Source organism: Pipistrellus hanaki (genome assembly GCF_964339955.1).
Source record: "Pipistrellus hanaki genome assembly, chromosome: 1".
Classification (NCBI taxonomy): domain Eukaryota; kingdom Metazoa; phylum Chordata; class Mammalia; order Chiroptera; family Vespertilionidae; genus Pipistrellus; species Pipistrellus hanaki.
In genome coordinates, this window is record NC_140503.1 from 129,658,390 (window position 1) to 129,673,351 (window position 14,962).

At 48.7% G+C, this 14,962-nt stretch overlaps 1 protein-coding gene across 10 annotated transcripts in view; it reads left to right on the forward strand.

Moving 5' to 3' along the window:
- Positions 1-10,276, forward strand: part of PFKFB3 (6-phosphofructo-2-kinase/fructose-2,6-biphosphatase 3) — an 88,311-nt gene extending 78,035 nt beyond the window's left edge. For 5 of the 10 annotated variants that reach the window (XM_084868488.1, XM_084868484.1, XM_084868489.1 and 2 more), the window contains 4 exons: positions 1,803-1,976; positions 3,504-3,526; positions 5,750-5,802; positions 7,690-10,276. In XM_084868488.1, the coding sequence (XP_084724614.1) occupies positions 1,803-1,976; positions 3,504-3,526; positions 5,750-5,792 (240 nt within the window). In that variant the 3' untranslated portion in view covers positions 5,793-5,802; positions 7,690-10,276. The remainder of the gene's footprint in view (positions 1-1,802; positions 1,977-3,503; positions 3,527-5,749; positions 5,803-7,689) is intronic. The other 5 variants (XM_084868481.1, XM_084868487.1, XM_084868483.1 and 2 more) reach the window with 2 other exon arrangements.
- The last annotated feature ends 4,686 nt before the right edge of the window (positions 10,277-14,962 follow it).

Consider the following 14,962-nt stretch of genomic DNA (forward strand, 5'->3'; position numbering starts at 1 on the left):
TTTGTGGGTAGGTGCAGAAATACCAGGAAAGGATAATAGTGAAAGGGGAAGTGGGACTGGAGAAACTTAGGACTTTTTAAAACATATATATATATATATATATATTTATATATATTTATATATATTTATATATATTTGATATATTTTATTGATTTTTTTACAGAGAAGAAGGGAGAGGGATAGAGAGCTAGAAACATTAATGAGAGAAACATCGATCAGCCGCCTCCTGCACACCCCTTACTGGGGATGTGTCTGTAACCAAGGTACATACATGTCCTTGACCGGAATCGAACCTGGGACCTTTCAGTCTGCAGGCTGACGCTCTATCCACTGAGCCAAACCGGTTTTGGCTAAAACATATTTTTTATTTCAAGTGGAAGGGGGAGGAAAAGAGAGATAGAAACACAATGATTCGAGAATCACTGATCAGCTGCCTCCTGCATGCCGGGCACTGGGGACCGAGCCTGCAACCTGGGCATGTGCCCTGACCGGGAATCCAATCATGACCTGTTGTTTCATAGGTTGACACTCAACCACTGAGCCATGCTGGCCGGGTGGAGAAACCTATAATTTGGAAATTAGGGACAGGAGGGATGGTGGGTGGAAACTTTTCCAGGAGACAGCAGTGCCTGGTGGAATCTGATCGTCCCCTGGGAGGTCTGAGATTTGGTGTTCGGCCTGGCGGGCTCTCCCCAGGGCAGAGCCACGTTCTGCCCACGTGTGTGTCATGGAAGAAAGTTGGGATTTATTTTGTAATGTGGTGCTTTGCCAGCATCAGTCCCACACTTTCCTGTATATCACGAATGACATTCCCGTCTGTACAGGGGACTTTCCTGTTCCCTGGGAGCTTGACCAAAAGATTCTGGCATTAAAACCCTGGCTTCCACTGGCAGTTGCCTGGCTGGTTGACTGAAACGCAGGAGGCAGCATCCCCGGGCTCTGTGACCCCCTCTCTGGACCTCTGTGGGTGGCAGATGCTGCATTCCTCTGGCTCTGTGCGGAGCAGCCTCCCAGCCCGACCCCCCAGCACCAGGTTCGGCTGCCCGGGGCTCTGATGGTCCCTGCACCCTGTGTGGAACCGGGGCAGGTCCTTGGTGGAGACCGTCTCCAGCTCAGCCTCCCAGGTAACGAGCTCTAGCGACAGGCCATGGGGATCGCTCCAATCGCATTGTCACTTAGCCAATGGTTGGCTCTGGCTGGTCGTTTCTGCCTCCCTCCGGCCTCGGTCTCCTGTTGGCTTTGGAACCGCTTTTCCTGTCCTGAGCCGGGTGTAGTGTGGACGCAGGAGCTGTTCCATGCGTGCTCTGCAGATCCTGGCTCTCTGTCAGTACCGGGGCGTCCAGCACCGACACCTTCCTCCTGCCAGCCTGTCCTGCCATCCTGTCCCCTTCCCAGAGCTCACTCCCAGGCCTCTCTCCCCTCCACGTCTCTCCTGGGAGGATGGCAGCAAGGTCCTTCTCTCCCACCTCTCTGTCCGCTGTAACTGAATGACTGTGAGAATTGGTCCTACTGTTCTCCCCTCGCCTGCTTGGTGAATGTCGAGCTTATCTGGGTGGGTGGGTATCTTGGAATTATCTGGAAAAGGGCCTCAGGTGGAGACCAGCCTTTGTCGATTGGGAGATGCAAGACAGAATGGCACCCCGTGGTCCCAGGGCCATTCACCTTGGTTGGTCTTGTCCTGTCAGTAAACTCCAGAAGCAGAGAAATGTGTTTTGATTGGGTTTTATTTTTATTTTTTGGCTTATTTACCTCCCCTCTCCGTGTAACTGTCGCCTTCTCTCTTTTGTCTTTGTCTCGCTTAGGACGCAAAGAAGGGACCTAACCCACTCATGAGACGCAATAGTGTCACCCCACTAGCCAGCCCCGAGCCCACCAAAAAGCCTCGCATCAACAGCTTTGAGGAGCATGTGGCCTCTGCCTCCGCTTCCCTGCCCAACTGCCTGCCCACGGAGGTGCCCGCGCAGCTGCCTGGACAAGTGCGTGACCCCCCTTTTCCTTCCTGGCCGTCGTGTCTCCCGTCCGGATGGGGAGATGCCCCTGGGTGCCACCATAGCCTCAGACCCACGCCTGCGTGTGGGCGGGGGAGGGGAAGAACACGAGATAGCGCCTGAAGTTTATAACATCCCGGAGGTCCCGTCAGGTCCGTCCTGACCATGGCTGTGAGCCTGCGTAGCTGCTTTCTGAGGGGTTCCCTTCACTGGGCAGAGCCGGGCAGAGCAGGAGAAATGGTGGCGTCTGTGTCCTATTCACCTTGGTGGGTAGGTTTTGAAAGCGGAGTGGAAGGCAGCCCCTAGTTTGGAAGTCTCCATGCAGCTCTGGGCTGTTGGCTTCTGCATGGCCTGAGGACGTCTTTTCTGTCCCAGGCCCGTGGAGGAGAATTTCTCCTTCCTTTCTCGCCGGGGCTCCCCATTGTGGAAAAGCTGTAGTCACAGGGGGCCCTCGAGAATGTCCTCAGCTGGAGCCCGCATGTGGGAACCGGGGCAGCCCAACTCGCAGGGCCGGATGGCCTGGAAACAGCCACTTTCTCACAGCAGTTACCCCGGCAGGTAGTGGAAAAACCAAAAGCAAAAAACCTACTAGACTTCACTTTATTCCCTGAGAAGATTAAACACTGAAAGATCTTCACTACCGGGAGAACAAATTAGGATTTGTTTTTAGAAAACCACTTTTCCTTCAATGACGGCGAGGAATCTGTGAGACATAGAAATCTCTGGGCACAAATTTGGGTCCCACCAAGGTCTTCCCCCACCTCCACCCACCAGACCTAGCTCTTACAAAGAAGTCACGGCTAACTTTGGATTGGATTGGTCTAAGAGTTTGGCACTAAGGCCTGTACTCTCCCTCATTTAAAGCCTGTGGTGTCTGGAAATGAGAGGTGGGGACAAGTGCTGTGCAGCCTCGGGCCGGTCATTGAACTTCTTCAGGCCTCGGTTTTCTCGTCTGTGGAATAGGGGAGGAGCGCCAACTGCCATAGCAGATCAAATGAGGGAATTAGTGCTGAGCATCAAGCACAGTGTCTGCCCCTGGCACTAACAGTAGGCCATTTCTCCCTGGCCTTCAGTTTCCTTAGCTTTCCAAATGAGGGGGTAGGACTTGGAGATATCTAATTAATACTCCTTTTAGGTCTAAAATGAGAGGGTTTTTTGTTTTGTTTTGTTTTATGAAAACAACTGAAGTTCTACGTGGCACGTCTGTGATGTTGTTCTGGTGTAAACTGTGGGGTCATAGTTGGAAGTTTAGAGGCTCCTGTGACCGACACTGGTAGGGACTAGCCTGGGCTGGGTTTGGTGGTGGGTGTGTGGGGCTGCACTGTCCCCGGTGATGGAGGATGCATAGCTGGATCCAACTTTGGCAGGACAGGCCTTCCGGGTTGCTGAGTTGAATCCCCAGGGAGTCTGGATGCGGGGCCAGGCTGGGGGTCCCTGCAGAGGAATCCTGATTTCACACGACCTGGGCCTTGTACCCTGTCCCTCTACTGACATCTCAACCTTTTCTCTCTGCAGCCTTTGCTAGGGAAAGCCTGTTTGTAAGTATTTTTCTCTGTATGGTTTTGCTGCTAGCACCTCTTTCTCCTTGCTTGCCCGTTTGGCCTCCTGTCTGTTGAAATGTTGAGGTAAACGATGGTTTTTATGAAATACGAAGGAGGCAAGATGGCCACGGGAGGAGGGAGAGGAGGGATTCATGAATCTAGAGCACAAGACACAAAAGTGGTTACGGCCCAGCTGTTTTCTTGTCACTGCCACAGCTGGCTCCTCACTCCCTCTTGACGCCCTGGGTTACTGTTAATGCTAAATCTCATTTGTTTCCCTTGGCCTCAGATTTTGGTGGTGAGCTAAGTTTTCTGTCTGCTGCTGCTATTTGAAATTCTGTGTCTCCCCCTAGGAGAGCCTTTCCTTCCTAGGGGAACGTTTACCCAGAGCCCAATCTGCAAAACAGAGAAAGAGACCCTTCAGCCTCTCCCTCCTGTCCTAACAGGGACTACCCCCCCTCCCCCTCCCACCCCCTGGCGCTTAGATTAGGTGGCACCACCTGTAGTGCTTGCACATATCTCCTGTCTTTGATCCTTAAAATAACCCCAGGGTGTCTGAGGGCAGTTACTATCCCCGTTTACCAGATGCGGGCCCCACACTTTGGAGAGGTCTGACTGGAAACTGTCATTTTGGATCAGGTTGTCCTGTATGGGAACCTGCTCAGCCTTAATAGTCATGTTCAGGATTGGGGCAGCTTTCGAGTCAGACCCATTTGGTTTCCCCTTTCCTGCAGCCAGAGCTCTCTGCAGAAAATTCTGGTTCATTGTTTCCAGGGCTCTGGTGGTCCCCAACTACAGAAGGAACCGAGGCCTTTCTATTGCAATTTCAGAATAGCCACCAAGAAAGATCACCCTCTCCAACCCCTCAGGTCACACCTACCCGTGATCCTTTTTGCTGATTAGGGTACCTCCCCCAGTGCATGCCAAAGCCAAAGGCCTTTAGGAGGTCAGCTTGATAAGCTTAAGAGCCTGGCTTGCTCTGGGAAAACAGGAGTTGTTTGGCGCTTAGATTAGGTGGCACCACCTGTAGTGCTTGCACATATCTCCTACCTTTGATCCTTAAAATAACCCCAGGATGTCCGAGGGCAGTTAGGTCAGGCAGTGAGTGGCTGGACCAGGGCTTGGGAGACCGGCTGCTTTCTCCGGGCTGGTTTCTGGGAACAGTTACCATACTGTTCCCCTGCCCTGCCTGGGCACCTGACGTTTACCACTGCCTGGAGCTGTTTGCTCTTTTTAAGCTCTTGTGGCCTCACCCACGCAGCTGTTTCCCGTGGCTGAGGTGTGTTTACTTAATGTGGGCGTGTCCATGAAATGCAGGCTTTAGGAGTCTCCCCATGTATTTGTGCATTTCCTGTTACATGGCCTGGAGCTGCCAGGAAAGAGATCTTTCTGCTGGAGGGGGCCATTTGGGCACTTCCCCTACCTACTAAGCTTGAACGTGCACATCTCTAAGGCTAACGGTACCTTTGGCTAGACTCCCTCCGGTCCAGCAAACAAGTGTTCTCCGGACCCTTCACATCTGCGTTCCCTCTGGGATTTCCACGCTCAGCCCTGCCCGGAAGCACGAGCCCTTGTCTGGGGCTGCAGCTCCCAAAATGCATTGTTAGTCCCACTGAGCCCGGTTCGATCTTGGCCCTACTACCTCTGTCTTTGGAACGCTGGGCAAGGTGGTTCCATTCTAGGACTCCAACCTCCTCGCCTATGAAATGGAGATAAGGACATTGCGAGGTGTTTTGATAATGTGGCTCTTACAGAGCCTCTGGCACGTAGCCAGTGTCCTGTGGCCGGTAGTTATGGTGGGAGAGAGGGAGCCCTGTGCCTTGGTGGGGATGCCCAGCGCTCTGGCTTGCACTCCACTCTGCATTTTGGTGCCCCCTGTTCCCTCTGCACAGGCCAGTGGCATTTCTTCTCATGAGCAGTAGGAGCTCCAAGAGATCCGGGGAGTGGGGGTGCCCTTGGGATCTTAAGGGTTGTGGCTGGAGGGTGCCAGTGAGTGTGGTTTCCCAATAAGGCGAGCATGACGGCCCAGCCAGTGTGGTGTCCTCCGTCTAGTCCTGGGGGCTGTCCCCTGTGCTTGGGGCCAGCCATTCACCATGCAGCCCGAACTTTGAAATTTCAAATGCACACTAACAGCAAAACGCTACTAAAGATGTTGTGTTTTTTGTTTTTGTTTTTCCTTTTCCAACATGTTTCTTCCTTTGCCCCCACTATGCTTGAAAGACGAACTGTCTGTCACATTTTCTCAAAGTTTTCTCCTTATTAACCTTGGAAAGGTAAATGGCTCAGTGCATGCCCCTCTCGGTCCCCTCCGCATCTCTCTGAGTCATGGCATCTCTGCCTGGCAGGGCGCCCCGGTCTGTGTGGAGACTGGCCATTGTGAAGTGTGTGACTCATACATGCCATGCCAGAGAACTCATGATTTTTTAAAGAGCAGCACCATTGTTCCGAGGTCCCTCTCTCACTTCCTCCTTCCCTTCCATGTGTCCTGAGCCAGGGACGCCATGAGTGAATGGTTTGACAATGCCTGTGCCTGCGGCCCCCGGTGTCCTTGCCTCATCACCACCATTTGTGGGCGCTCGGAGTCAGGCGTGACATGTGTGAGGGCTGGCTGGAGGCAGCTGGGCAGCATCTCGCTCAGACCCCACATGTTGGCTGGGTTCTCTCTGGTTTCGAGGCTACAGAGTCTTTCCCAACAGACACCCACTTCACTGACACTGTCTGATGTGCTGTGGTTGGAGGTCGGGTCGCCTGGGCTCCTGAGTCCGGCTGAGAGCAGGCTCAGATCTGGCCTTCAGTGCTCCCAGCTGGGCTTCTCTTCTGCAGTGATTTCTGCACCAGGGCCCTCGGTTCCGCAGCGGAGGGGAGTGGGCCCAGGTGGTCCTTGCATATTTGTCTCTCTGGGTTCCACTCTGTACCTCTTCCCTATAAGACAATCTTGGTGTAAACACTCAGGATGGGAGAGGATGCTTTTTAAAAAGTGTCTCCCTTTTGGGTGGGTAAATTAGGGAGGTTAAAGAGATCGCTGCTGTGCAATGGCAGCCATCACCTGTCTCCAGCTGATAGAAAAACATTTTTAAAAAATATATTTTTGCCTTAACCAGCTTGGCTCAGTAGATAGAGTCTCAGCCTTCGGACTCAAGGGTCCCAGGTTCGATTCCGGTCAAGGGCATGTACCTTGGTTGCGGGCACATCCCCAGTGGAGGGTGTTCAGGAAGCAACTGATTGGTGTTTCTTTCTTATCAATGTTTCTAACTCTCTATCCCTCTCCCTTCCTCTCTGTAAAAAAATCAATAAAATATATTTAAAAAATAAAAAATATATATTTTTTATTTTTTTTTTTTTTTTTTTTTTTTTTGCAGAGAGGAAGGGAGAGCAATTAAGAGCTAGAAACTTTGATCAGCTGCCTCCTGCACACCCCCTATTGAGAATATGCCTGCAACCAAGGTACATGCCCTTGATCGGAATCGAACCTGGGACCCTTGAGTCCGCAGGCTGACGCTCTATCCACTGAGCCAAACCGGTCAGGGCTAAAAAAACATTTTTAGGGGGTTTTGGTACTGGCGGCCAGCTTCTTACAGGTGAGGCTTCTGGCTGGGATTACTTTTATGAGAACAGGAAGAGAGCTTTAGTGACAGTGCCCACGTCCAGCCTGCTTGCGGCACCTGTGCTCCAGCTGCCGAGCTCGTGTTCCTAGGATCTGGATCCAGGGGCTGAGGGGTGCGGCTACTTGAGCCGGGTGGGGAGAGAGTCCTAATGCTGTCTAGAGGGCCTCCTGGAGCATCTTCTGCCTGGCGAGGCCAACAAGACTTCCCGGGGCAGGGGCAGCCCCGCAGCTCCCGAGGGCTGTGGGCTGAGGAGGGTGCTGGCCCCATTGCTCCCCGGGACAGCTCTGACCTACAGAGCTGCCTGCTGCCCCTCCTCTCCTTCTCCTGCCACGAGGCCCTTCTCCCATGCGGCCCTGGCCTTAACCTCCACATGTTCCTGTGGCAGCTCCCTGGGTAACTGCCACCAGTTTGGTCACTCACGCTCTCCGGGGTTGTGTTTTTGTCTGGGGGGAGGGAGGTTGAAGTCTCAGTTGCATGGCTTCAGTCTTTTGCTTTGGAAACCTAGTCGACAGTAATAACAATTCCCCTTCCGCACCCTTTTTCTCCTGAAAACAGAACGTGAATGGCTCCCAGAGCAGCATCGAGTCCTCCCAGACGCACTGAGGCAGACCTGTCGGTTCCATTCCATGTCCATCCCTGCAGCTTAGGTAGGGCTCTTCCCGCCACCCGAGGCCGACCGTCCCAACGACTTCTCCCAGAAAGGGCTGGGCGACGTGGAAGAGGGGTCTGCTGGCCAAAGGGAACCTCTGCTCCCAGCGGCACCTGGGCGGCCGAGACCCCAGCACACCTTTCCCGTGTGTGGACAGAACCTGTGATTCTGTGGCCACCCCCATCCCATGCTCTCCCCACTGTCCAGGCTGTGAGGATGATGAGCCGTGGAGGAGGTGAGGGAAGGCCCTGAGGAGGGGACATTGGGCATCTCGTGCTGTTTTGTCTAATGTCTGTGACCTTGGTCTGAAATGTTCCCTGCTGGGAAGGTGACACTGGTCTCAGAATCCTAAGATTAAAGGGGTCTACGTCCCAGTTGCTGACGGTTCAGGGATGTAGAAAACGTTCATCAGGCTTGTTGGTGCATCTTTGTCTGGGATGTTGACCTGCGAAGACAAGTTGCTGGGGTGGAGCCGGCCAGAGAGCCCGTCTGGAGGTATAGACAGAAGTCCCTGAGCTGGACTTGCTCAGCAGCTCAGCAGTGACCCTCTCCGTGTCCACACACCGTCCCCGGTCTGTGCTTAGCCGCTGAAGATGTTAGACAGTCTGGCGGTGTTGGCAAGAGGAAATGGCACCAGGCCCTCCCCCTGGATCAGAGGCACCTGAGTGAGACGTGGCTTCCCTGGCCTGCTTTGCTTTCAGATTTTTTTTCTGGCAGAACATGTGAAAATCACAGCTTCCCTTCAGGAACTTAGATGTCTGGGTTTTGTGCCTCTGGGGGCTAGAGCTCTGGAAGAATGTGTGGAGTCAGGCATTCCCATGAGATGGGGAGCACAGAGGAACCCCGGTAAATGGCTGTGGAGCAAGAGCTCAGATCATTGCAAGACAGCCCCTGGGAGACCACATGGAGAAGAGCGAGGATCCAGCCTTCAGGACGTTCATCACTTCCCATAGTTCCTTGTGGGGACAGTGGCCCCAGCCAGGCTCCCCTCTGGCCGCTTCCTGCAAGAGGCTGTGTTCATGGCCTCCCGCAGGAGCCCGCTCGTTCCCGCACATTTTCACGGAGCATCTGCTGTATGCCGGGCACGGTGTTGGGATTCCTCGGGAAATGTTCTCTCTTGCTTTAGTGGCACCTGTGACATTTTTTGGGGGGGGGCATTTTGAGCAGAAATTGGGGAACATGTGATTCCAAATACCTGTGGTTTCTATTTCCTTGTTGCCTCCAAGTACAGGGTGTCCTGAGGTCCCGAAGAAACGGTATGGAGACAGCTTTGGTCCAAACGACCCTTTAAGGATCTTTCTAAAAGCTGGTGCCAAAGGTCGTGTTCCTTTCCTGCCCTCTGCTTTTGAGCCTGACCTCCTCACCCCGCTTAGCCTATGAGCTAGCTGAGAGTAGGGGTGGGCAGGCTGAGACAGCGGGAGTGGGAAGAGGAGAGAACAGCTGTTTTTTACTTGAGAGGAGCTTGAGACGTGGGATGTGCTTCAGATACCTTACAATAAAATGTGAGGTTTTCACACCAATTCACTTAACCCCTGTCCCTTACTTGGCAGTCTGCCTGAGAGGATCTGTGTGTAACATTCTGTGCCACGGAAGATGGGTTGCTTTCCCTCATTCTCACTATCTCGTGTCCAGTTGACGCAAGTGTGTGCTTGTAGGGTGGTCGTGTATTTAGGCAGAGGGGCCTGTGGTTCTGCTCTTGAGATAGACTTCATCGTGTCCCACTTTCTGGCATTCTCTTCCTGGCTGTCAGAGCCAGCTCTGGTTTTTGACTCTCCTGGACGATTTGAGTGGGGCTGTGTGAAGGTGCACACCCCTCACGTCGGACAGCCTGAAGTAGGTACAAACATAAATGAGGCTTTGCCTCCCACAAACGTAGTTGTGAGGGCCTGGGTGGGGCAGAGGCATGACTATGGATGGGGAGGGAGCCTTGGAGGAGCAGAATGCTGCTGAGGAGACCTCTGAGGAGGCGTTGGATGGAGGGTGTATGAGAGCTGCAGGCATGGAGCATCTGGTACTTCATTGCCTTTCACCCCCTCTCTCCCCACAAAAATATCTGGGACCAATTTTTTTTTTTTTTTTTAACTTTGCATATTTGTTTTTGGGTAAATGTGCCCCTCTCCTTTTTTCTGTCCTGAGACCATGGACAAAACTCTTCGTTTGTGGGGAGGAGAAAAACTGTTTGAACCACACCAATGATGATTTCGTTTGTAATACTTGAAATTTATTTTTTTATTATTTTGATAGCAAATATGCTATTTATTTATTTAATGTGTATAAGGGAGCTTGAAAATAGAAAACCTTTTACATTGGGTCTATTGTTTGTCTGTTGGTTTGGGGCATTTTATGTGCGACTTAAGACTTCTCTGCATTCTGTATATTTGTCTGAATTAATTACCTGGGAGGAAGCTGTGCCCGTTTTCACACAGGGGCTGCCTTTCAGAAATTTGTATATTTTGCAGTTGCCAGAACAATAAAATACCCAATTAAAATACACTGTAATGCACTTCTGGTCTTTTTTTGGGGGAAGAAAAATCTTTTTTCTTTAAAATAAAATTATATGTATATATATGAGGGAGAGAGATAGAAACATCAATGCTGAGAGAAAATCATTGATCAGCTGCCTCCTGCACATCCCACACTGGGGACTAAGCCTGCAACCCAAGCATGTGCCCTTGACCAGAATTGAACCCAGGATTCTTCAGTGTACAGACCAGCTCTCTATCCACTGAGCCAAACCAGCTAGGGCAAGAAGAATCTTTAATTGACACTTTTGGTCAGTACACCTAGTTTCTACCCCTCAGTTCTTGACCTCCCTCAGCACTGCTTCCTTAAAACAGGACATGCAGATACTGATCGCCTAGTGCCAGCTGTTGGGAAACAAGCTGTGTCAACTTTAAAATAACAGTAAGAGACTTGATTTCTTACAATAGTTCAGGTTTATAGGAAAGAGCAGCTAGTACAGAGTTCCCATGTGCCGTCCCCCTGTCCCTGTACAAAGTCTCCCCTATTATTAACGTATTTCGTTAACGTGGTGCACCTGTTACGGTTGATGAGCCAATATCGATACATGGTTGTTTATTAGAATCCATAGTTTACACTAGGGTTCGCCCTGTGTTGTACAGCTCTATGGGTTTTGACAAATCCATACTGATATGTATCCACCATTACAGTATACAGTATGCCCATGGGTTTTTATTCCCTTCATTCCACCCCCTGCCTCCCCAGCCCTTTCAAACAGCAGCAGTTCTTACATAGCAGTGGGGATGGTCTGGGCCTGCATTCCTCACCCCAGGCGCTTCCCTCCTATAGGGCATCGTTGCTGATTGGAGTCTCTAGTCAGATTGATTCTCATCTCACTTTGCCCTGGGCTCGTGTTCCACTTCCTCACCAGCATGGTTAAGAATATCTTAACTTGGAATTCTTTAATAAATGGTACCACTATAAGAATTGGTCAACTATTTGAGAAGAAAAAGCTAATGAGATCATAGCTTTGTACCATCTATCTTAAAATTTTTATATTGATTTGAAAGAGAGGAGAGAAACATCAATTTGTTGTTCCACTTATTTATGCATTCATTGGTTGCTTCTTGTATGTGCCCTGATGGGGAATTAAACCCACAACCTTGGTGTACCAGGACGATGCTCTAACCAACTGATTTACCTGGCCAGGGTTAGGCCTATATGTTTTTGTTTGTTTGTTTGTTTGTTTGTTTTTTAAATCAGACTATTAAAAAGGAGAAAAAATATTGGTTAATGTCTAAATCTTTGATGGTCAGTGATCAAGATTAAAAGTAATAAAATAAACTACAGCCCTAGCCTGTAGTCATCAAAAATCAAGCAAAAGGGAAAAAAATACTAAAAAACATTTGCAACAAATTTGACACCACCAGCCGGGACCAGTTTGGCTCAATGGATAGAGTGTCGGCTTGGGGACTGAAGGGTCCCGGGTTCGATTCCGGTCAAGGGCATGTACCTTGGTTGTGGGCAGATCCCCAGTAGAGGGTGTGCAAGAGGCAGCTGATCGATGACTCTCTCTCATCGATGTTTCTAACTCTCTATCTCTCTCCCTTCCTCTCTGTACAAAATCAATAAAATATATTTAAAAAAAAAATTTGACACCACCACCACCATTCATTATCCTAAAATATATATTGGAGACCCATCTGAAGCGATAAGATTCTTCTAGATACCTGGACAAAGGCTTTTATTTAATCCTTATTACAAAACTTTCTCAATGTTTCAAAGAATAAAGATGAAACAGTGAAAGTTTGGTGGAATTAAGTCCTAAAGATTGTTTCCTAAGCTTCATTTTGAGCTCACATTTTTCAACACGATGTGAGTTGGTTCAGATCTAGTTTTTCTCAAAGTTTGAGCAGCTCTTCAGTTAATGTATTGATGGCCTAGGTAATCTATAAAGACACTGGCATCAACTACAGGTTCTGACATCCTCCTAAGATGATACTGAAAGAACAGAAGCACCTCAAAGCATGGTACTCTGGCCACTTAGGACTAAAGAGAACACTTTGCCCACTCTGAGAGAAGTCTGGATCTATTTAATAGTGTGGGTGTCGGAGGTAGAAGCCGCATATCCTTGGCACCCACAGAGATCATTAGTCACATTGGATTCCACGTATAGGATAAAATGATTAGGGGCAGGCTGGGTTGGTGGACTGTTAGAAAGAAACCTAGTGGTGGTGGGGATGGGGTGGAGGAGTGTCTTCCATATGTAAAATATTTTATAACATGGCATTGTGTCCACTTTTCTTTGAGGACTAAACTTAAGCAGCAGGCCTGAGAAGAACTGTCTCGGATACATAGGATTAACTGAACAAAAGATGTCTCACTGGGATATGCTGACAAATACACTCGATGAACAAAGGGGCCGAAGAGGCACCCGAGGCCTGGGTGGGACCAGATTCTTGTCCATTAAGTCCTGGCTGTGTAGTAGCCTCAGCGGTGGGGAGAGGAAAGACGCCAGCCAGGTGTGATGAGTCAATGAAACAAACCCAGGTCTTGGCGATGGACAGTTCACACTTCACCTCTCTGTCCCACCACATTCCAAATGTGTAGACTTAAACAAGTTACTTCATATTTTTTAACTTGTTCCCTATTCATAAAATGGGGAAACCCCTACTGTATTTTTTATTACAAGATGTATCATCAATTTATTTGCTTTGTACTAAACAAGACAAACCACGTGCACATCAAATGCAAGACCAAATTCAATTTTAGATGTGTTGAATGTAGACAAAAATCCTTCTTAGAAGTAAAGAAACACCACAATTACTTTTTCAGGCTTTTTGTCAGGACTAAATCTTACAAAGGAAGAGTCTCTGACAGTTTCTGGCACAGAGTAAGCAATGGTACCGTGTTTCCCCGAAAATAAGACATCCTCCAAAAATAAGACCTAGTGCAACTTTGGGAGAAAAAATTAATATAAGACACTGTCTTATTTTCGGGGAAACAGGGTAGTTATTAATTTAATAATATGTGCCACGTGCTTTAAATGCCAAGTAGGTAATTTTATCCCTACTTTGCAGGATCCTGCTGGATTTTTCTGTCATAACTGGGGGAAAGCCCCAGGTCTGTCAGACTGTCAGTCACACAGCCTGAGAGCCACAGAGCTGGGCAAGGCCCTGCTGGATGGATCATCAACCACAGGAATTGGACTGAGTCACATGCTAATTAGCAAGATGTGTTTTGTGTTCCTGAGGCTACAGAGGATCTCTGCAACCAAATGAATAAAAGGCTCTTTACCAGATATCCAGTATCTAAGGTTCTGTGTTTTCCCCTTCCCATCTCTTCCAAGTGGGGCCTGGAGACCAGTATCTTGGGAAACCTTATTCCCAGGTTACATGGAGACTTTCCCATGGGTACACTTGCACAGACAATTTTAGAGGAATAGGTTTCCAGAGCCTCAGCTGCTACATTCACCCTTTCTATAACAGTCTGGGAAGTTTGCTTATATGCACAGTAAATAGTTTCTCTGCTTTGCAAACAGGAGGCAATGCCTTCACCCACCCCAAAGTGCTTACTAAAGTGCATTGCCCATAGAGTGGAAACACCTCTAAGACATCCAAATACAAAGTGAAGCTCCTTTAATGATTAATCCAGGCACTATGCCCCAGGGATTTCTTCCCTCCCGCTATCTTTTGGTTAAAGGTTGGAATGTTTTGAATTTAGAACAAAGGAAGCAGTATAAGTTAGTGCTGCAGTTTCCAAATATTTTGATCTCAAAACTCTTTTGCACTCTTTTTTTTCCTCCCCTAAGCCAAATAAGAACCTAAAAAAAAAAAGGGTTTTTTTTATGTGTCAATATAATTAACACATAACATTATATTGACTTCAGATTCACAATGTGATGACTTGATATTTGTATATAAGAATTTTACACTTTTAAAAATTATTAAGGAGCTGAGACAGCCCAATCGGCGCAAACACTTGGTTTCAAGGGAGTTCTTCAGTCACCCACGGAAAGGGGAAGAAACACCACATAAACAGACATCCTGAAAAGAGAGGCCATGGGGAGACAAAGAAATAGCCCTCACATGAAAGAAAAGCAGGCATCACCAGAAAAGGAAGTAAAGGAGTCAGAGGCAAGCAGCCTACCAGAGCAAGAATTCAGAATAATGATCATAGGATGGCTAAAAAGAATGGAAGAGAAATTTGACAATAACCAAGAAGAAATGAGGAAGAACCATGAGGAATTGAAGAAGAGCCATGAGAAATTGAAGAAGAACCAAGAGGAATTGAAGAAGAACCAAGAAGAAATGAAAAATGACATTACTACCATGAAGAACTCAATAGAAAGCATCAAGAGTAGACTAGATGAAGAGAGGACCGCATCAGTGAGCTAGAAGACAAGATGGAAAAAAATACCCAACTAGAGCAGCTCCTAGAAAAAAAGATTAAAAAGCAGGAGGAGAGCCTACGGGAGCTTTGGGACAATACAAAACAAAATAATATTCAAATAATTGGGGTTCCAGAAGGAAAGGAAACTGAGGTAGACATGGAAAAAGTATTTCAAGAAATAATGACAGAAAACTTTCCTGAGATAGAGAAGAAAAAACCCACACAAATCCAAGATGCTCGCAGAGTCCCAAGCAAAATAAATCCCAGAAGACAGACACCAAGGCACATTATAATTAAATTGGCTAACAACAACGACAAAGTAAGAAT